The 22,144-nt window shown below is 46.3% G+C and overlaps 2 protein-coding genes across 7 annotated transcripts in view; one reads left to right on the top strand and one right to left on the bottom strand.

Annotated features, from left to right (window-relative positions):
• The window catches only part of LOC146197708 (uncharacterized), a 119,831-nt gene that overhangs the window by 18,092 nt on the left and 79,595 nt on the right, over positions 1 to 22,144 (top strand). The gene's annotated exons all lie outside the window — the stretch shown is intronic.
• On the bottom strand, positions 5,484 to 11,466 carry LOC146197709 (uncharacterized). 4 transcript variants are annotated; one of them, XR_014706215.1, is made up of 5 exons: positions 10,968 to 11,466; positions 10,637 to 10,855; positions 10,379 to 10,541; positions 8,387 to 8,566; positions 5,788 to 5,924 (listed from the first exon to the last, which is right to left on the bottom strand). XR_014706215.1 is itself a non-coding variant. In XM_084599618.1 (4 exons), exons 1-3 carry the CDS (start codon positions 11,141 to 11,143, stop codon positions 10,385 to 10,387), a joined length of 552 nt encoding a protein of 183 aa, XP_084455744.1. In that variant the 5' UTR covers positions 11,144 to 11,466; the 3' UTR covers positions 5,787 to 5,924; positions 10,379 to 10,384. The 4 variants fall into 4 exon arrangements, 2 of the variants coding, with proteins under 2 accessions (XP_084455743.1, XP_084455744.1); XR_014706216.1 differs by having other exon boundaries at positions 5,790 to 5,924; positions 8,383 to 8,566; XM_084599618.1 differs by lacking the exon at positions 8,387 to 8,566 and having other exon boundaries at positions 5,787 to 5,924.

A 22,144-nucleotide genomic window follows, 5' to 3' on the forward strand; every position in this document is an offset into this window, starting at 1 on the left:
GGCGGTGGCATCACTGCTCAACGGCATGTGATCACAGTGGATTCTGGATGAGGCCTACAATCAAGAAAAAATCACTGTCGCGAATTTCAATGGCAGCTTAAAAGCGACAGTACACGGGGATTTCAGTCGCAATACAGGTTCCACATCTGAAATGAGGAAAGAAAAAACAGTGCGAAAAACCTCGCAGTGTGACGAAGAGAAACGTGGAACACTGCGAATGCCTGGCGACACTTGCGCATTAATATGGAAGCATTGCTTTAAGGCAGGATACATCCAAGGCAACGGTGCAGTACAATGGTACATCTTCTTCAACAGTTCATGTCACGTGGAAGAGGTGCTCTGAAATGCTACCTCGCCGGCGTCGTCGCATTATGTGCTCGTCCGAATACATCTCTAGGTGATTACTTGAGCGACGTGACCTTGACACGAGCTTTGAATCAGCCTTGTTTCTGCTTCACCGCTGAATGTATTAGCGCAAGCCGCGGTCACGCATACCTGTCGTGCACTGAGCGGAACCGCGCCTTCTTGAATGTGCGCGGTCTGGTATGGCTGTCTAATCCCAAAACCTGCAGGAGCAACGCGTCGTGATTATATATTCGTGCGCGTTTCCATACTTGTTGAACTGGTTTCAAAATAAGTTACCGTTTCACGGTTCGGCAACTGTCGACAGGTTTCAAGAGCGAAGAACAAAGCTTCGCTCACGGGGTGTACGGTGCACGCTCACGCACACACGCGCGAGTACTCTGTAAGGCCGTCTTGGCCTGGTGGGTTTTGGAACACCAGTGAAGCCGCATTCTGTCCTGGCGATAATTTCTGTCTCCGAGACCCAGGATGGCCAGCGGTGGGAACATGCTCATCTGTCGATTCTCACGCTTAGTCTCAGGTACTGACAGTTTTACGATGGTATATATCTTCTTTATATTGGCTCCTTGTGCGAACGACAGGAAGTGCAGGCCGGCAGAGTGCGTCTGCCTGATCTCTTCAAGGCAGAAGGCCCGCTGGATACAGGCGGAAAGATGAGGTCAGGAACTGCGCGCAGCGGTTACAGAACGTTGCGACTTGCCTGCATGCTTTCTTGCCTATTCTGATCAGTGCAATTCTCGAATTGCACTTCATACTAAATAAAGATATTCCAGTGCGGAGTGCATATAGTCGTCACGAATAATGAAAAGACGATAAAGTTTTGTTCGTATCCCTAAAGTGCACTGTGGTCTGTGAAAGAAACCGTACAATGCGCGACTATAAATCGACTGCACTGTTACATGAATTTTAAATGATCACCGCCAGGTAAAGTAAAATAAAATAAAAATAAAATAATTTATTGCCTATGTAGAAACAGGCGCCGAAACAAAGTATCGAAAGCAACATTTCGGGGCGTTCTTGTTGTTCTTGTTAAGAACTTTATTTTTCCACCGATGGATGTAGGAGGCCTCCTACTCTCCGCCTCCAGCACGCAGGCCTATATGGGACAGAGGTCGGGGCCTCCGCTACTAAAGACAGGCGAAGCGTTGTTTCTACAAGCAGATGGGTACAACGATACAACGGTAAAGAAGCTGAACGCGTACGCCACGCAAGTCACGGGTCTGTTCTGGAGAATCGCACTCAAGTGTAGGGGCCTTAAAGGGCCCCTGAAACGCCATTTAAGGCCGTATTTTGATGCTACATGTGTTTAGAGGTGGTCTTAGTGAGCATCGAGATCACATTCAAAAAGCTCTGCGTGTTAGCTGTAATTTACAAATAATTTTGGAAAATTGCCGCTCGCAGCCGATTTGGGCGACACACCACCGTGCGTTTTCAGCCGCCCAGCCCATGCGACGTCATTGGGGTTAGCGTTATCATTGGCCATGGCCATATGACGTCACGTGTAATTTTTGCAATTATAGATTTTAAAATTAGCACTATTCTTCCTGAAAGAAGTATTTTATTCGTTAGTTATTATTGTACATTAAAGAAAGGTAAGAATTCTGCGCGCATCTTGATAGAAGCGGAACACTTCCGGCCGAGAGAGATCCGTCTGCTCGCAAAAGCACGTGTTGCCCGGTTGTCAGTCTTGAAATCTCGCGATCTCAACTGCTGCTGCTTTTTTTCTGATCTGCAATGGACCACCATTGCTGTGTAGTTGGCTGTAAAGCCGAGGACAGGAAAGATGTTATAATGCGACATCGTGTCCCTACAAAGCAAGGTGTCACGCGGGAAAGCTGGCTCCAACGCGTCGGGCTGTCATCGTCGGACAAGCGCCAGGAGCTCAGAGTTTGTGGCCGCCACTTTTCCCGTGACGCATACCAGTATAATCCCAGTTTGGCGCAGCAAACTGGCCTCAACATGAGACGTCAACGCCTCAAGTCCGACGCTTTGCCGACGCAGTTTCTCCCTGGAATGGTAAGTTTTCTGGGTTGCGAGTTATTGTGGAAACACGCGTAGCATGGCTCGGAGTCTCGCGAAGTGCATGAAGCCTAGCGCAAGTTTTGCAGGCGCAGATTCCTTGCGCGCAAATCGCTCTTGCGAGAGGACCACTACAAGTTAAGGCGCTGAAAATGTATGAAAGGGAGCTCTCGCCCTGCGGCGCGCGGATAAGGGGAAAAAAAAGAAGATAAGGCGACCTGCGCACATGAATTAACATACACTAACGTGTACGCGATCACAACAATCGCAGTATAATTTGCCTGGGTGGTGCAGTGGGTTAGGGTGGTCGACTGCTGTGCCCAAGGCACAGCGGCCGCTTTTCGACGGAAGCGCAAGCAAGGTGCCCGCGTACCGGTGCGGACAAAAGTAAACGGAGCACGCTTTTTCTTCATTTTTCACTCGGTGCATATTTGAAACTGGTAGTCGTGGGATGCGTGGACCGGTAGTAGACGCAAGTGTCCTTTCACGGACAAATATTTCCTGATCTCCAGTGAGGAAGGCAATTTGACTGAAAAAGCCTAGCTGCTCGGTTTACTTACGTCCGCACCTGTACATGTGCTGTGCGATGTCACTCAGTGCTGTGCGGCGCCTCGTCTGAGTCGAATTTGGGGCGTTGAACCCCATAAACCAAGCCTGACTTGTAATAAAAAAATACCAGCACACTAATAATACAGATCAACTGCATCCCCCCCTCCCCCACCCCCCATCCACCTAAAGATATGCTTATTTTACAGTGCGTTTAGTCTGCTCTTGATCTTTGCCTTTTAACACCTGTATATGCATGTCTTTCTCATTCATGAAGCGGAAAATTGAAGGGGAAATTGGCTCGTTATGATACAATTAATGAAAGGAGCCAACAGTCGAGTCCAAGGTAAGTGTAGGTTTTTTTTAAATACTTTTGTGGTGATATTGATCAGAATTAGTCCTGTAACGATTTTAGGCAGAAAGATGATTAAATACCAAGTGGAAAGAAAAATAACATGTGGTATATAGATAAAAAAAAAAGAAGGTATCCCCTATGACCTTGCACTTGCAGACTTTTGTCTCCTTTCATTCTCATTCATGTGCAGAATAATAAAACTGCCATTAACACAATGTTGATTATGCACAAATTTCCTTTCTTTTCCTAGCATGGCAAACCATCATCGCCAGGAAGCCCGAAAGACCTCAGCACTACACAGGTTTCCTTTGGACAGGTTAGTACTGTTATCATGGTATTAATAACAATGTATATATGCTTTTATATTTATATTTATGAATATTTAGGCCACATATATAACTTTGGAATATGTTGCATGCATATATGATGGCTCTATTGCTAGAAGCTATATAAACTAGCACAACTGTTGCTATGTCATTATGCTTTCATGCAGTTACGTGTTCAACCATTGCTTCAGGCACCTACCGGAGGTGATCCAAATACCACAGCTCTTCCTGTAGAGGTGAGAATATTTTGGATAGTTCATTTTGTCCAGTGGATGACGCAAGTGTTTTGACATATGTACACACTTAATTTTCAACTGTACTGAACAGCTTTGTATTATATTGCATATGATGGCTCTATTGCCCGAGTAAGTAAGCTATGCAAATTAGTGCAAATGTTATGTCTGCTTCCATGCACAAGCTCGATCATCGCTTGAGGCACCTTCTGGAAGCAATTAAAATGTAGCTCTTCCTGTATAGATGAGATTATTTTGGAGTTCAAATAGTTAATTTTGTTTAGTGGATGATGCAAGGCTTTGGTGTGCACTGGCACACCATAAAAAGAAACTCGGAGCACATATATTAACTGGATTAACATGGGAGACCCGACGTTCAAAAATAATGAGCTGCTGGATTGGTTCATGGAACAGTGTATTAGTCGACTGTCCTGCACTGTGTCTTTTGTTTGTGCTGCTAACATGCCTCCAAATTTTTCAGGGCTCTTGAAACTCCACAAACTACAGCTTGTCTGTGCAAATTTTTTAGTCATATCAGTTCTCCACTTTCAGAATATTTGTGTATGTGTAGCAAGTTGACAATGTTTGCATTTTGTTACGGGCAGTTCTCTATACAGCACCTGAAAATGAAAGCATGAAAAATTTCAAATCTGCAACCATCATTATAATTATGAATATCTGTCTGCAGGAAGAATCACCAGCGGGGCCTTCAACTACTCGCACGCATACTGTGGCAACACAATGTGGGAGTGCCATCCTGTTGGTAAGTCATTATTGATAAAGATGTTGTAGTGTTGTGAAAATGTATTAAAGAGCTATATGATTGATTACATTAAACGTAGATGGGGTGCTTGCGAATAATTTTAAATATATGAAATTTTTCCAGGCACACAGGTGTCTATTGGATTTAAATCTCTAGTCAGCACCAAGGTTTAAACAGAGAAGCCTGCCACCAGAGAAGTCGGTGGCAGGCTGCTATCACTGGCCAGTTACTGCTATCACTGGCCGCTCGTTAGAACTTCTTTCATCCACTTTTGTGCATTTGCTGGCTATAGCAGGCAAGAAAATTTGTCATTTAAGCACTGTTCATTAGGCAAAAAAAAAAAAGAAAACTTGACGAAATATGTCACCTATGTGTCACATATTCACTCATTCAAACCTGCAAATATACCCTCCCTGTGACACAGTCCATTCGAATGACAGCGTTCATAACTCTCATGCATGGCTTGACATGATTAAGGATGTGGTAATACTCACAATGGGTCAACAAATATTGCCTTGATGAGTCTATAGAGACCATGCCTCATACATACCTTGCACACCACTAATCTCGGACGTGGTGTTAGGTTATTCACAGTTGCGTCAGGTAGCAAAAGGGCAATTTTTCCTTACATAATATGGTCATGCTGTGTCTGCCTAGTGTACATTAGTGCTGTCTTTAGAGCTACTACGGAGCCATCACATGCACTTTGAAGTTTAATTTTGCACAAATATTTGAACAAGTCACTAAGATGCACAAGGATATTTGATTCTGTTGTGAAAAAAATATAAGTTGCGTAGCCCTAAAGTGTACCTAATTTGCCATGGCATTTTTCTGTTCCCTGTTGATAGAATGAAAAAAAAAAAAATGCATACCGACAATAAACTTTGACAGCAGCTTTATTTAGCACATTTTACAGCCAAGACATTCCGAGATGAACATCCACGGCTGCTACGTATTAGTTCATAATATTAACAATCACACGGCACCAATCGCTGACATCACTGCACTTCTTTTTCAGCGACCATCAGGATGAAACGGCCCAGTCAGCGATTGAGGAACCCCTCTACAAAGAGCGAAAATTCCTTGTGTTCGAGGGTTGCCTGCGGCAGCTTCTTGAGACCTGAACAATGTGCGGGCAAACAAGAACCCTTTACTTTAGCATAGCGGGAAGCCTTGTGACTGTGAAGGGGACATGCTCACTGCAGCATTCTTTCCTCTGAAAAAGCCAACCACTGGTTGAAGGAAAAGCAGCAAGAAATGTCCTCCTGGCTGCAGGCATCTTGTTCTCTGGCTGCGGTATAGCTTCAGTTCTTCGGTTCCTGCAATCCATTGGGGTGCAAGGCATCACAGAGAGGACCTACTACAACTACCAACGGGCATACTTGCTACCTGCCAGAAATGAGGTTTGACAATAAGGATATCTCTCATACAACATTCAAGTCAAAGTATATGTCATTAACTCGATAACTAGATGTCGCATCCTTTCATGACAACAACTTGAAGCTACAATGCAACATATAAAACATATAAAATGCAGCATATATGCAACAGCGGAGGCATTGCAGTGCAATGCACCTGCTACTGCACATCTCTGTTGCCTTTGGCTACATGTTTAATAGACCAGCTGCATGCTCTAGCACTGAAGGCATAATTTTTGCAACATTTTTTTTTTAGTAAATGTGCTGTGAGAAAAGTGAAAAGCAATGCAGCATTTGAAACCTGCCCCCCTCATCCTAATATGCATGAAGGCAATCACATGACTGCAAGTTTGTAGACTCTAAATTGAACATCTCCTTCTTTGCAGCTTTTTCAGCAAAGGCAAGCAGAACTTGCTAGTGAGCTTGTAGGGACAACAACAGACCTGGCAGGGGATGGTCGCTGTGACTCGCCAGGCTACAGCGCAAAGTACATGACTTGCAGTGTACTAGCTGTGCAGAATGGAGCCTGTGCAAATGCGACTCATCCTTTCCGACAACTGAGGTTCCTCCTAACATCACATCCTATCTTACGGCATTTCAACCCTTCTGCTCCAACTTCAGTGCACACGGACGCAAGTGGCATAGGCCTCAGTGCTGTCCTCGTTTAGCGCTATGACGACTGTGAACATGTGATTGCTTACGCCAGTCGGACTCTAAGCAAGACTGAGCACAACTACACCATCACCGAGCAGAAATGTCTCGCGGTTGTTTTCACCGTGCAGCGGTTTTGCTGCTACCTGTACGGAGAGCCTTTCGTAGTAGTAACTGATCACCATTCCCTATGCTGGCTACTCAATCTCTGTGATCCGTCTAGTCGCCTAGCCCGCTGGGCACTTCGCTTGCAAGAATACGACTACAGCATTTCATACAAAAGTGGCCGACGGCACGCAGATGGAGACTGCCTCTCCTGGTTGCCACCTGCCACGACGGAATGCGACGCGGACAACTTTGATCCTTACGTCACTGCTTTATCTCAGAGATTTCCAAATACTTATACCTTTTGAACCGAGGAACACACCGATCAGCATCTGGAGTCGTTCTTAGCTGCTGCTCAAGACCCAACCTCGAACAGCCAGTTTTGCCTATGCCTATGTGATGGCCTGCTATACAAAAACGTTTACTCTCGTGGCTGCTTGCTCCAGGAAAGTGTCTTGTTTTTTTCACTCAGCCCACGACCAACTTGTCGTCCCCACTCCCCGTACGGCCGCCGCTACCGGCCAACTCTGCGATTACGATACTTCATTAGATAAGAAGGCTGTGAGAATCCGTTTTGCTACAGACTGTCGGTTAATTGAATATTCTTTTTGGCTTTGTTTAAACCTTGACCTGGCTTAGTATTTTACGCTGTGTTTTTGTGTAACTCTCGCCCTTACTTACTATCTCTGGAATACTTGCTTTGTTATTTTATAGTCTTCTTTATCGCAGCGTTTGTTCATTGTCGGTTTTTTTCTCTTGTCATTTATTGAGTCGTTTTTTATTACTATCATGTCCTGGTGTTTTATTAATTTTTTTATGCAGTGTAATTTGGACTACTACCTATATATGTTCCCACTGTGTGTTAAAAAGTGACGCATAAACTTATTCCTTGATCACACACCAACACACGCACTTCACTGGTTGACCGGCCTAACTTTTAACTGTGTTCTCAAACCTCATAGAGGGACGACGGGTAACCGTAAAGTGGACCCCGCACCTCTGTTAATCGTTAAGGCGGGGTCTGTGACAATATAAAACAGACCAAAACTGCAGGAAAGGTATTACATATGCTAAAAAATTACAAAAATTACAAATAGGTCAATGAGCTGCAATGATTCATGGGATTTGCCAACTTTGAGAAAAATTTGTGGCACAACCTGCATACTCTAGTGCAGTGAAAAGAACTGCTCCCCCCCCCCCACCCCTCCAAAAGAAATTGCACGAGTGCACTCAATTCTGCTTAGGTGCAGTAATGTGAAACCACTGCAAATTATGTCACACTGCTTAAATTGGTCCGACACTACGCTAGCAAACCTCGGCCGCACTCGTCCAGATGGCGTACGTGTATGCCATATTTACCCAGGTTAAATGAAGGAGTGGTGCAGATGGTACTTCATGAAGATCACAATGTTTGCCGCACAGCTGAACAGTATGTTGTAGTTTGAACTTGATGAAGAGAAGGATGCTTACTGCACAGCATGAGAATGTGTTGCAAAGTGCATTGCTCATACCGTAGACTGGGAAGCCTCAGCCCACATAACCAAAGTAGAAGCCAGTGGAGGCCGCTTGGAACCGTCAAAGCCGACAGCCCACCATCACACACCCACGTAACTGGTCGGAATGCTCTGCCCCAAGGCAGATGACCTCTTCCCCTTGGATAAGTGCTCCCTTCTTCTCTCCTTGCAAATTTCATTGTGGTCTTTTTCTGCAAAGCTGTAAATTCTTCAGTTCTGCTCCTTCTATCTGGTGCTCTGTTCTATACTGCCTTTCGTTTTCCTTTGACTATCCTGCACAGATGAATAAAATGTAAACACCAACACTGGAAAAAGCGACCATGAAAAGAAGCCACAGAAGAGGAGATATGCAGATAGAAAAGCGACAGTAAAAACTAGAAACATATTCACAGATCTCAAGGAAGCAAGATAACAAGCCAAGCTGTCAACAAAGTTCAGGCCCCAGAAATTGCAAGAGAACAAGTTAAAAACATCCTTATCAACAGTGCCAAATGAATGAATTATGAAAGAAGCTCCTCGCTCTATAAAATGCCAGAGGGATAAATATTAGAACAGGCAATGACAAGGTCTCCCAGCCCAACTAAGTGATTCCTGCGGTACAGGCTACAAAATGAGAAGCAGTGGCTACCTTAGCTGGCAGAATTTGTGTACATATATTCACTGTGAAAGGAGAGCGATGTAATGCACAGTTAGATACAGCTGATAATCAAGAAATAGGGAATTATGTCCAGGCATGACAGCTGGTGATAGCCGAGACAGCTAAAATAAGGCTTTTAGACCATTCGCTCTACTTCTCCTGTGCACAAACCTCAAAGTGAATGCAATGTTGACTTTGAACTCTCACGCTGTGCAGCAAACAATTTCATCTTTATAGCTTAGACATGAGAGCACTATGCTATTGCCACAACCTATCACATCTCGTAGTAAAACTACAACACACTCTCCTCTGTACAGTAAACATCGCCTCCATCAATTTCTAATTGCAAGACATTTTCGTGCGCTACAATGATCATCGTCTTAACGTTTCATCTACTCCTTCTCCTTCATGAAACTTACGGAAATACACCATGCACATACGCCACCTCACTATAGACGGAGGTTGCAACCGTGCCAGACAGCCTGCCGAGACCATTGAACAAAGAGAAGCCAGACTAGCCCATTGCCAAAAAGCTGAGCAAGAGTGCAAGCGAGCCAAGATCGAAGTGGCAGCAGCAGCTGTGACTGCGGCCAATGGCTAACGCTCATGAAATTTGGTTCAAGGACGGTTGAACCTGCACAACGTTTTGAAAATATGCAGTGCTGCCCCTACACTTTGGCAAACACACCTGAAAGGGACCAGCTATTACTGCAGCTTGGAGATAAGAAATGTAACACTCTGCAAGCGTATTAGACTGTAAATAAATTCAAATTAATAATTCAGATCAGCAAATGCAGGAACAAGAGTTGTGGTTTGATCTGTGCTTCACCTGTATTACTCCACTGCTGGAATGGATGTATTCTGCGATCTGTTGTCATGTATTCACGGCTAGGAGTATCAATAAACAAACCTTCAAGCACTCATTTCATTGTGTCAGTATTGAGCACTCACACACTCGGTATCATTCAAAACACAGAATGCTTGTGCTGCCTCAGCATAAGCATTCTGTGTTTCGATTTTAATTTCTTTTTTTCTATAAAATTCCATTCCAAATAAATGAATGTTTACGGTAGATGCTTAGAAGCATGTGCTCAAGCAGACTTGGCGATGCTCGGCATTGTCCTCCATTCTGGATTGTTTTTGGATGTGTATTTTTTTTTTACTAGGATTTGAATTTTCTTCCCAGGCTTTATTTTTCACTAACTAACAGTTCTACACCTTTCTTGCTTAGATATCTACAAGTTCTGGCACTTTAGAGGAACGAGATGTCTGTTCTTAAACAGTGCCACAAAACAGACACTTGACGCAGTGCATAACTTGGCGTTCATAAAATAGCATTCTCTATTTTTCCACCTTAAAAATAAACGCACTTCCATGCACCACTCGAAGCAGTGCGCCTGCACACGTGATAAAGTTTAGAATACAGCATGCAGTGAAGCGACAATCACCTGAGATTAAAGGGGAGGGTGCCTGAATCCCATGTAGCTCGCCGACGGAAATTCACGCCGAACCCGGCAAACGACGCAGGCTGGCAGGACCACCCTGTTGCCTTCGCCCAGCCTGCCCCAAATCCACTTGGTAAACAAGCGGTAGGCTATGAAGCGGTGCTGCCTGAAAATACCACGCTTTACAGTAAACGGATCATACACACACACAAAAAAAAAAAATAATGCGAATCTGTCACCTGACGCTTCCGCACTACCTACTTGTTTACATCTCCGTCTCCATCGATGTTCGCTCCCTCCTCCTCTCGTGCAATGTGCACAGCCCGAAGGACTTCGGGCGTTAGGCACACGCTTTGGAACGCTGGGTGGATCGTAATGCAGCCGCCGTCCTGCTGGCACACCACCAGCACCTCCGGCATGCTGCGGCAGCACACATCTTCTTCAGGTGTGGGCATGCTTTCGCAGCGGCCGCAGCGGCACCTGCGCATAAGTAAAATGTGAAAAGGCCGCGAAGCAAACACGAAATGGCATTTCGTGAAATAAGAAAGTTGTAATAACTTATGTGCAGTGGCGCGTGCGCCACGGAACGCACCATAGTAGGCCGTCGTCTCCGTTGCCAGCGGGTGGTTCAGAAGGGCCAGTCGATGGCGTGCTGCTGTCGTCGCTGTCTAGCGGATCACGAAACGGAGTATAATCATATGGATCAAAGTCCAGCTCGGCAGCGGCTTCACGCAGCCTCGCTTCGAGCTCGGGATCCATGCGATCCATGGCGACCGACACGCGAACCGCCGCTCCGCAAACACGAAGGGGAAAAAATCGGAGCACTACCGGAAGTAAACAAACCGAGAGTCGGTGGCGTCACTTCGTGACGCATTATGGGCGGGGCGTCGGCCCGGACATTTTCTTTTTTTTTTGGCCGGCGCATCGGCGTGTATGAGTTGAGGGCTACAGTGACGGGAGAGGAGGAGCGTCATTTTTAATATGGAATATCTGCGCTATTAAAGATGTTAGCCTAAAATTTTTTTGCGCTTTGCTGACTAGCGAAGGCACGCCGACCGCTCGTGCGCCTTTCTTAAGCACGGCTTCAAGCTTTTCATGGGCCCTTTAAGGAACGAAGCCTCCTGAACTTAATGCAGGCTTACATCGGGAGTTCAGCAGTTTGACGTCATAGCTGCCACGAGACACCGCATTAGGCTTCTCGAGGAATAAGTATAGGCTTTGCACGAGAGTAAATGATTATTCTTTACAGAAAGGCTATGCCCCGCTGCGGTGGTGCAGTGGTAAGACTCCCGACCACTATGCCGGAGTTTCGATCCCGACCGCCGGCGGCTGCGTTTCGATGGAGGCGAAATGAAGTGGCATCCGTATGTTGTGCAATGTCAGTGCACATTAAAGATCCCCAGGTGGTCGATATTACTCCACAGCCCCTCCTAGGGTACCCCTTTCTCTCTCTACGCTTCCACTCCTACCTTCCTACTTTCTCTTCCGGCGCGGTGGTAGTGGTGGTGGTGGTGGTGGTAAAACTTTAATCTCCGAAAGATACAGGATAGGCGTCAACCTATCCGCCTACACGACGGCCTAGAGCCCTTGGAGCCAGGCGGCGTGTTCGGCCAGTCGGGTTACACCTAAGCTGAGTCTCAGGGTGTGAGCTCAATAGTAGAGTCTCGCGAAATTCTTCCGTTTTTGTCTGTTCATTTATATATTTTTTTTATTTCTGGGCACGTCCATATCATATGTACCAGTTCCGCCTTATCCTGACATAGTTTGCATCTATCTGAGAATTGCTCCGTGTACCACTCACTTAGGGTAGCTGGGTTCGAAAAAATCCTGGTTTGTAAACGCCTCCAAATGCTTTTTTGGATCTTAGTTAGTGTCTTATCTGCCGGTGGGTATACTAACCTGTTTAGCCGATAGTGCTCTCTAATCTTTTTGTAGCTGACAAGCCAGTCCCTGCTAAGAGTGTGCTAAGGATCAGAGCCTACCCGGAAGGTGAGACAGCGGGCAAGCTTATGAGCTCCCTCATTTTCCTGAAGCTGGGAGTGGGCTGGTGCCCATATTAGCCGGATTATTCTGACATCCTGACAAGTTTTCAGTATCTTTTTTTCCTGTGGAGAGACCTTTCCCTTGAGAAAATTGCATATTGCTCTTTTCAAATCACTTATAATTGTTGTAGCCATTGTCCCCGCTATTGCAAGGGCAATCGCCACCTCCTCAGCCGCGTGAGCTCAACTCGTCCTAACCGAGCCGCTTATTCTTAGATTTTGTTCATCTGACACTACCGCAACCATAACATGCTTGTCCTCATCCTCGACAGCGTCGACATAGATTACGTCCTGTCTTCCTTGATATATCTTCTGCAGCGTTTTCACCCTTTTCTTCCTCATTTCCTGGGGATGCTCTGGATGCATATTTCGTGGCAGCGGGGGGATTTTTAGTCGCTTCCTGACTTCCATCGGGACATCCGTCTTCTGGTCCACTTGGCTTTCGTATCGAATGCCTAGTTTCAGCAATATACGCTTCTTCCCGTCCTGGTCTTTGACAGTCTTTCGTACTGGGAGATTTGGTTGGCCTCTATCACTTCGAGCGTATTGTGCACCCCCAGCTTCATTAGCCGCTTCGTAGACGTACTGATGGGGAGACCAAGGGCTGCTTTTATTCTCTTCCTGATGGTGGCTTCAAGGTGATGGTGGCTTCAATTACACCCCACAGGGGCAAAAGTATGCAACCTTGAAAATACCCCCCTTTCTCCTCCCCTCTCAAGAAAAAAAAAAAAAAACTAAGGCGAACTACCAATATTGTTTCAAAATTCTGCGTGACCGCAGAATCCTCACTGAACATTTGCTGCGATATCCAAATCTATATGCATGCGCTTTAAAGACACGCAGTCTCATGCTTTTAGGGGTGGACCTAAGATGAAAGCGGACAAGCACTTTATGCGTGTTGTTGGCATTAAAGGACGCGTAATACGGCAGCATGCCTAGTGACATATTTCTCGTCTAGCTTTACCGGACGAACTTCCGGTCACCGCGCGCACGATGCAAGATGCTCGAACGTGGAACGTTCTGAGCGTTGCGGAATGATTGCATTTGCGTGCGTTCCACTTGTCGCAGATTATACATGGACACTGGTATGTGCTCATGCAGGGCGAACTCATTACAGGGACCTCCTCCTCTTGCATAAGGGTGGCGCCGCACCTCCGTCAGAAAACAAACGAGGAAATCGCCCACCCCACTAAAGAATGAGCCACTACTTCTCCTGGCGCCGGCGGCCACAGCGGGTGTACACAGTGGCTCTCTCGCTCGCATCATCCCTTTAATGGGCGATGTTATCGGCGCAAAGGGTCCCTTTCTGCCGCCTGTCTGGGGCGCCTGCCAAGCGGAAGCGGAGTGTCTGCGCAGAAGCGCATGCCTTGATGCTGGCCCTGCATGTGCTGGCCCTTCAGACAAGACCGTGATTGCGTGCAAGGACCGAACACGCCGCGCGGGTCTATGCGTTTGTTAGCCCAACAGCAGTGACCGACAGTCCCAGCAGGCAGCGCGTCTGTTGGCCCGTTGATCTGTTTCAACTATATTGAGCCACCAGCCTGAGCAGGCAGTGCGCATTGCAGTAGGGATTAGAGAAGAGTCCGAAGTGATATGGGAAAAGTGCGCATCAAATGAAAAGCACTAATTTTGAAAGTCAGAATAAATAAATTACATCACTCAGCGATTCATTGAGACAAAAATAATAGATACATTGCTTATACTGTCCGGAGATATTACTTGACTAGGACATTTCTGGATGCAAGACAAGATGTAGGCCATCTATTATCCCTGACAGGGGAGGGGGATCAACAAATTTTGATCGATATAAGCCCTTATGAGTGCAGCAGAGTTGCATGCATTCTCTTTTGAGTTTTAAAATATCAATTTTTCCCCCCGACATGCTTGCCATTAGGCATAGTGAGAAAGGAAGGGGGATGTGAGAGAAAGAAGGAGCGTAGACTGGTCTCGGTTAAGAATTTGCTTTATCGGAAACTTTTAATTCGATATTGTCAGAAAGCGCAGCTTGTTTCGACTGATCCCGGGGCTTTTGTTGTTTTCGTCCAGCTGTGGGAGGGCGCAGCGTAAACAAAGCTGGTGAATTCGACGCAGAGGTGCGCTAATCCTCAAGCGCGTTAACACATGGCGAGTGCCGCTTCGTTTTCCTTCCTCCTCGTCTTGTGCGTGAGCTCTTGATCGCCGCCGAAGGACGCACGGCCGAAAGATGGCTCCATTTATTTACCGGGAAAAACAGCGTGCAAACAAGAAGAATTAAAAATCTTTGTGGTTCAGTTCAGTTCTGTTCAGTCGTTAAGTCGTGTCCGACTCTTCGTGACCCTATGGACCATATCACGCCACGCTTTCCGGTCTCTCACTATATTCCTAACATCACATAACTTCATCTGCAGTGCCTTGAGGATGCCATCTAACCATCGCGTTCGCTGCCTATCCTTTCTCCGGTGACCCTCAACCTTTCCCAACATCAAATCTTTCTCCAGCGACTCCTCTCTTCTCATCAGATGAGCAAAGTAGCTGATCTTTAACTTTAGAATTTGACCCTCCAATGAGCAGTCAGGGTTTATGGTCGACAATATCGACTCCGTATTATTTCGTCATTTTTCTGCGCCGCACCTCCTGTCCGATTGCCTTGTCTGAAGCGCGCGGCAGCTTCTCGCGCTTCGTCACAGAGTTGTTCGGACACTTATAGGCCCTAAAAAGAATAAGGCTTCATGCTGTATTTTCGTCTGAACAACACTGATCGGGATTTCTCGGGAGCCACAAAAATGATAGCAACAACGGCGGAAACTTTGAATTCAACTCGCTCGCTCGCCGTCACGAGTAAGTTCTTGTTGCGTTCTTTCCGCACGATTTTCACCACAGATGTACTCTTCGGTGTCTTAAAACAAGCGCAAAATTCTGTCTTAGTGTTGCATATGCTATTTGGAGCCAAAAAATAAATGCAGTATATTGTCCTGTTTGTCTCCTTTGCTGCCTGTCGTTTATCACCGCGACCGGAGGCAGGCAACGCTGCCACTTCACTCTCATCTTAATCACACGTTCTCTATTGTCGTGGCTGTATTCAGAAAGCTTAACGCACCTTTAGTCGAGTTATCGCCTCGAAAGACAAGCCGTAGACCGGCCGCGGTATTGTCGGCGCCGTCGTCTGCAGGTTCGTTTGTTATGCCATTTGAGAACTGTTTTTCATGCAGAGTGTTCTAAAACTGTCTAGTTTGAGCGACGAGCCATGTGTAGCACACGTCACCGTGTACGTTGGGCTTCGGGAAGAAACGCCAGCTGACAGAGCGCCTAATGGTAAAAAATGATACTCTCTAAACACGAATTACCCTATAAGGGAGTAAAAATGGATCGACATGCCTTCTAGCCCACTCCCTACGACAGCAGGGTATTCTTTTCAAGGCCTGGTGCAGATTTTCACCGCTGACCGTACAAAATGCCATACATGTACTTCATTTTCGTTTTCTTCTGTCCCTTATTATGAAAGCTAGGTATATGATCTCGGTGAAGGTGGTCTCTTTGTGACTAAATCGCGGCACGCTATCGATACAGGCCAACTTTGACTTGTCCTCTGCGTCCCTTTTGATAGTATAAACGGTAACCAAATTGAAGTAGCAGCTACTGAGACAAACGTTTTATTGCGAAAGCAATACTACTTTCACTTTCAAGCCTTCGCGGTGCGACGGCGGTGCACATGAAATGACCTTTCGCATTACCTCTGTGTGACGTCACGCCTCAAAGCTGGGCGACCAACTCGCGCCGTCCGTGAGAGACGGCGGTGCGCATGAACGGTGGCTTAACTCCCGCTCTCTCCGCCAGGAGCGCCACAGGTGTTGTGATGTTATACAGCTGTATGACAGTAGCATTGATAATGGCGGTGAATTTAGTTGATAATAATGATGAGAGCAAACGTAATGCACCGTATGCAGCACTAAAACTCCAGCTTTCGCATTTCTGCAGTGTAGATTCCACAGTGCTGTCAATTTTTTTCCATTTCATACAGGATGTGTCGATGGACCCACAGCTAGAACTTTATCGTCTATTCTACTCTACCAGAAAGTTGCTCTGCTTTGCCTAATTCTAGTTAGAGCAGAGAACGATATTAGGCTGCCCTTGCGGCCGATACCTTCAGTCATGTGAACTATTAAGCGTAAGGGGTGGCACATCCCGCCTTGCGACTCTTGCACAAACGACGCGTTAGCAGCGCTTCAACGGTAATGTGACGTCACAGCAGTGTCTAATATATGCAAGCGAAGCTCATGCCGTGGAGAGAAATGAAGGGGAGAGAGTGACCGATGGGGTTTCTTGTTTCCTCTAACGAAGGAAATGTTTTCTTCATCCACGCATGCAGCGTGACAGAGTCCTCCGTTCGTCCATGATCTCCCGTTTGCGCACTACGGCGCGCTTTGTATAACACGAATCAATTCGCTCTCCGCTGTTTGACGAAAGCTGCCGAACCATCGAACCTGCGCAGTTCAGGTATGAAGTTCGCCGCAGCTCCGCCGGGGACGCAGGTGGCTACGCAGAACGCCAACGAAGTCGGGCTCCTCGTACAACGCTTATGCACGAGGCATCATAGCGAAAGACCTTCACAGAAGGGGCTGTGCGCGGCCTCTGCGCTGCGACGGCCTTTCGTGTGTAAGCGCGCCAATATATTGGCAGCTGGAATAACGGAACGACTTTCGCTTGATCGCTCGACCTTTCGGCTCAAAGGGGGGGATTTTCTTCTTGCCACTCGGTGTTCGGTAGCTTACACGCTCCCATTTAACGTATACTTATATAAGCGCAACAAAGACGACACAACAGACAAGAAGAGCAAGACCGCAAGCGCCCCGTCCTGTCCTGTTGTGTGTGTGGGCGTGAGAAGTTGAACGAAAAGAAAGAGGAAAGAAAATCAGCCTGTGACTGTTTTGGCGCCTTTGTTGCGGTTATATAAGTACATGAACCAACTAGCCCCGCAACGCATATTACTGACTCCCCTTGAAATAGCTGTTGACGAGCATGCGAAAACCATGCAGAAAGCACGACGTCAGTTTAATAGACAAACTTCTGAACGTTCCTCTCTCTTTTAACCTTCTCCCCTTCAAAGAGGTGTTTGGTACCTGCTTCCTCTCCCCATGACCGAAGGCATATCGAACTCTAATCAGCAACAATAAGTGAACCTGCCAGCGAACCTTTCTGGATTGGTTTAGCCAGCGAGACTCCTATTATTCTATACATACTTTACTATATACTGTAACGTACGGTACGGTACGATCCTGTATGGTTCGGAACTCTACTGTACTGCGTCGTATACTGTGCTGTCCTGTATTACTGCAGTAGCCTTAGTCCGTAAAACCTCCTCTCTGCAGTACAGGTGCCACTCGATACAGTACAGAACAAAGCGCTGTACGTGTGACCAGCACCAGGTACAAATCCCCAGCGTTTTTCTGCTTATGTCCCGATTGATGCCGCTCGGATAACCAAAATTTCCGCTTTGAACTGAAGCATGGCGGATGTCGAAATCAAAGAACTGCAGACGATAAGTTTTTGTTCGGCCGTTTTCCTTTTCCAAACTATACGTCACACGTTAGAATGCAAGGATTACCTCATCATATGTGCCCACGACCGCTTCAAAATTCATGATCTACTTCCTTGATGCTGTTCCGGTTTAGTCAACCCAATTCAGTGGAGTGCGTAGACCACGCGAGGTATGAAAAAAAAAAAAAAAAGCTGCAGTATAATTTCTTAATCGCTTAAAGCTAGCCTGCTTCAACATTGGAATGCCTCGAATGACCAAAGCGTATCTTACATGTCACAGCCATTGTTTTTGATGGAACTGAAGCAGTAAGGGAACTTCAGTCGCAGGCGTGTGCCACCTATTTGTCCGTGCGATTGGAGATAATAAAACATGCAGTTAAAATCACGTGCCTGTAATCTTTAAATATTCAGCCTAGCGTGCGTATGATAGAGAACGTTAATTTCACGGCCCCTATAGGAGAGTTCACTGAGTCAGTTAACTCATTGTGAGAGCAATAGTTCTTTAGTGGCTCCAGCAGGAACAACGCGATCACGTTACACAGTTCAGAGAAATGTTCACTCCTTCCTCCCGTTTCATTGCAGGGAAAAGAAAAAGCAAACAAATAGGGAAACATAAGTTATCCATAAAATTTTTCTTTTTTCCGTTCACCTTCGTGTCATAAGGTGAAGTGTATTGTAATCCATTTTGGAAGCAGTAAGTTAACAAGATGCGCACTTAAACTGAAAAGATGGAAATAGACAGAAAGACGTTATTGCGAATTTGATAGGCGCAGAGTGATTCATATTGCCAGTGGAAAAGCACAAGCGAAATGAGAGAACAAATTTCGCCAAGCAAATTCTTGCAGCGGAACGTGACTGCAGCCGTTCTGAAGAGAAGCGTTGTGGCCAGGCTGCAGAACGAGACGTGCACTTCGTACGAGTAACTCTTGCGTGATGAATAACAGCTGCGCAAACATCGAGTGACCATTACGATCGCCATTTGCGCATTGACCGTGTAAACGTTTTCGCTTCGCTGAACGCAGTCGAAACGTACGTCTTCGGGTAACTGAGCCATCTCATGGGACCCGGACCAATCTTCGCACCTTTTTTTCATTAAGTTCGTGCGTACAGCACGACAAATCGCCACATGGCTGTAGTGAAGGGGGGAAGGGGGGGGAGGGGTCAAGCTCTTTACAAGCAATAGCGGCAGCTACAGCCAAATAAAGGTACTTTAAGTAGTGTATACGTTATATTACGAATTACCAGTAAAAGTAATTAAATTACAGTTATTTCATTTTTGTAATTCAATTATAGCCATTCCTGCTATTTAGTACGTTCGCCGTCTATGTTCCTATGTACTTGCCAGTGCCTATTCCCGCCGTATACACCAGTGCTGTCCCAGACCGTAATTACGCCGCGTATTCAATAACACAATGAGCAAAGCAGCGTACTAGTTAGCTTCCAAGTATGGCGGCCAACGTGTCATTCGCTATCATGCAGTTTGAAGGAGCCGGCCAGTACAGGAGCGCTCGCAGAGGGCTTCTTAGAGTGCATGTCCCATATTAAACGTCGCATGCTCAGTGGAGGTAAGCAAAATTGTGCATTTCCCACCAGGCGTTGGAACATGGCGGCATCCAGAGAGATCGGTTTTACCCTTTCGTACTGAGAAATTGCATAGTCCCCCTCCAGCAGAGGTGTTCGCTGCACGAGCAATATTGTTTCTTCTAGCGCTGCCCACCAGAAATGCAAATGTTCGCCCAGACTCGTCCGGTGGGAAAAGAACGCGCCGGCCTGCAAGTAATGAACACTGGAAGGAAAATCGAACAATAAGCAGCGCGGTAAGAATAAAGAAGGAGAGAGAGAGAGAGAGGCGTAGGGAGCCAGAACATGCAGAGAGCTCTCGCGCGCCCGATCGCATACGTGATATGCCTCGGACAGAATAGGCAGGGAGGTTCGCCGAAGGAAGTCGGGTATGTAGAAAAACTTACTTCACCCTCTCTCTCTCTCTCTCTCTCTCTCTCTCTCTCTCTCTCTCTCTCTCTCTCTCTCTCTCTCTCTCTCTCTCTCTCTCTCTCTCTCTCTCTCTCTCTCTCTCTATCTCTCTCTCTCTCTCTCTCTCTCTCTCTCTCCTGAAAGCCGTGGCGTTTGTGCGTTCGTGTACACGTCGAAAGGAATTATGATTAAAGCCCCTATGCCGTGGTGCCCCTTAAGAAAGCGGTGCGGAAAGAGGGGACTAGCAGCTGCCGTTTATCAGCTCGCCCAGCGTGGTGCGAGGACAAAGACAAATTGCGACGCTGCCTCTTCGCTTGCCTCGTTCCTTTATCGTCAAACGAAAAAGAAAGACTAAAACGGGGGGCCGTGACGTTGTTTCGGAGCTTAGAGGCGAGGTGCAGGCACGGTGCTGCACCCGCGCTTCGAGTGTGGCGGCGATGGATAAGCCGTTCGATGTGTTACAGGTTGTGCGGAAGATGGTACTATGTGGCTGGATGGGAGGGGACAGATTACCTGGTATAATCACGAGCACCAGCGCTTTCATTTTTTATCTCTCTCTGACAGCTCACTGATTAAGCAGTTAATAAGCAGTGATTAAGCAGTGATTAAGCAGAGGAGTCGCTGGAGAAAGATTTGATGTTGGGAAAGGTTGAGGGTCGCCGGAGAAGGGGTAGGCAGCGAACGCGATGGTTAGACGGCATCCTCGAGGCACTGCAGATGAAGTTATGTGATGTTAGGAAGATAGTGAGAGACCGGAAAGCGTGGCGTGACATGGTCCATAGGATCACGAAGAGTCGGACACGACTGAACGACTGAACTGAACTGAAAGTTGTAGCAAAGCGGACAGAACTGAGGTGGCATTCTGGTTTTTTGGAATATACAAGGAGAATCACGAAGCGCTAGTGGATGAAACGAAAAATAATTAAAGTCGAGCTTGCAAGTCTCGTGATTCTGTAATCCATGGCAGAAAGTGGACAAATAGATGGGATGTAGAACCCAAAGCAAAACGATCAATGGCACAAATGATACCTCAGTGTGCTATACCCAACGTGTCGACAGCGACCCTCTTGCCTAAACATTGCCTAGTGCACTGCGGCTTCCTCTCAACCCTTGTTCATTTTTTCTTATTTTGATCTTGTTGCCCTACAGTTTAGAATACTCTGTATTTTAGAATAAATTAATTCTCTACCCACTGAATATCTGTGAAAATTTCAAATTTCTGGCTCGAAAAGAAATTTCCGATGATACAACTGTAGTAATTGTAGTTGGATTGTGACAGTTCTTCAGTTACGAGCTGCGCTTATATTTTTCTTATATTCCCGGACAAATTGCCGCCTCGTCATCCTACCCAGCACTGCCATGAGCTGTCAGCAGGAATGCGAAGTGGGCTGTACGTCGAGGTCGGAGCAGTGCATTGCGATTCACTGACCGAGAATGACTCCTGTACGCAGATATAACAAAAAGCAACGAATGCGGTCGCGCCAATTCGGAAAGGTTAGGTGGCATTAAGCGCGCGACCTTCGTTCTGCATTCCGCTACCGTGGTCTGTCACGTGTTTGTTCCTCTATCTGACGTCGAACCATTAAAAAAAAAAGTTAGTGGTGGTTTAGCTCTGGTTAACCCTAGTTGAATTGCGAAAGCAATCTTTCCTTATAAGAGTAATGCATCAACTAACCCAGATAGTTTTACTTAACCAGCGTTTCGCTGAACGCATCAAAGTTCATCGCCGTTTTAGGTGGTGGTGGTAAAGGCGTTTATTGCGTCTAAATATGGGGGACACTTAGGCTCCGCCTTTAAGGGTATGACGCGATAGCGTAGGCTACCAGCCCACATATAAGGCCCCGCTTTAACCAAGCCGTGTGAACGTGACTTAGTGGCCTTTCACCCTACACAGATCGAGGAAGTTTTCAGCGTGCCCAAGAGCTAAGGAAACTGCTCTCCCATTATCTCGTTCCTTGTTCATGCATGTTTCATCACCGGCAAACGGCATTAAAATCATCCGCTGGAATATATCTATGCACCATGTATGGAATAAAAACAAAAAGACAAGTTGGTAACAGCGGGCTACGCCTGTATTTCACGCTAACTAATCACTACCGCAGATGAAAACCACTCTTTAATATATATATATATATATATATATATATATATATATATATATATATATATATATATATATATAAAGGAGCGAACAGTCTAGGAGTGCAAGGCAAACGTTGGGTTTTTTTCTTATGCTTATACT

Source organism: Amblyomma maculatum, chromosome 3 (genome assembly GCF_055883805.1).
Source record: "Amblyomma maculatum isolate TAMU_Amacu chromosome 3, ASM5588380v1, whole genome shotgun sequence".
Classification (NCBI taxonomy): Eukaryota; Metazoa; Arthropoda; class Arachnida; order Ixodida; family Ixodidae; genus Amblyomma; species Amblyomma maculatum.

Excerpts from the sequence above, each read along its gene's own strand:
- LOC146197709 (XM_084599617.1), bottom strand. The coding sequence starts at position 11,143 with ATGGATCGCATGGATCCCGAGCTCGAAGCGAGGCTGCGTGAAGCCGCT. Across the intron at positions 10,856-10,967 it reads GGAGACGACGGCCTACTATG|GTGCCGCTGCGGCCGCTGCG; the intron begins GTGCGTTCCGTG and ends ACTTATGCGCAG. Across the intron at positions 5,925-10,636 it reads GGAGACGGAGATGTAAACAA|GAACCGAAGAACTGAAGCTA; the intron begins GTAGGTAGTGCG and ends AATGGATTGCAG.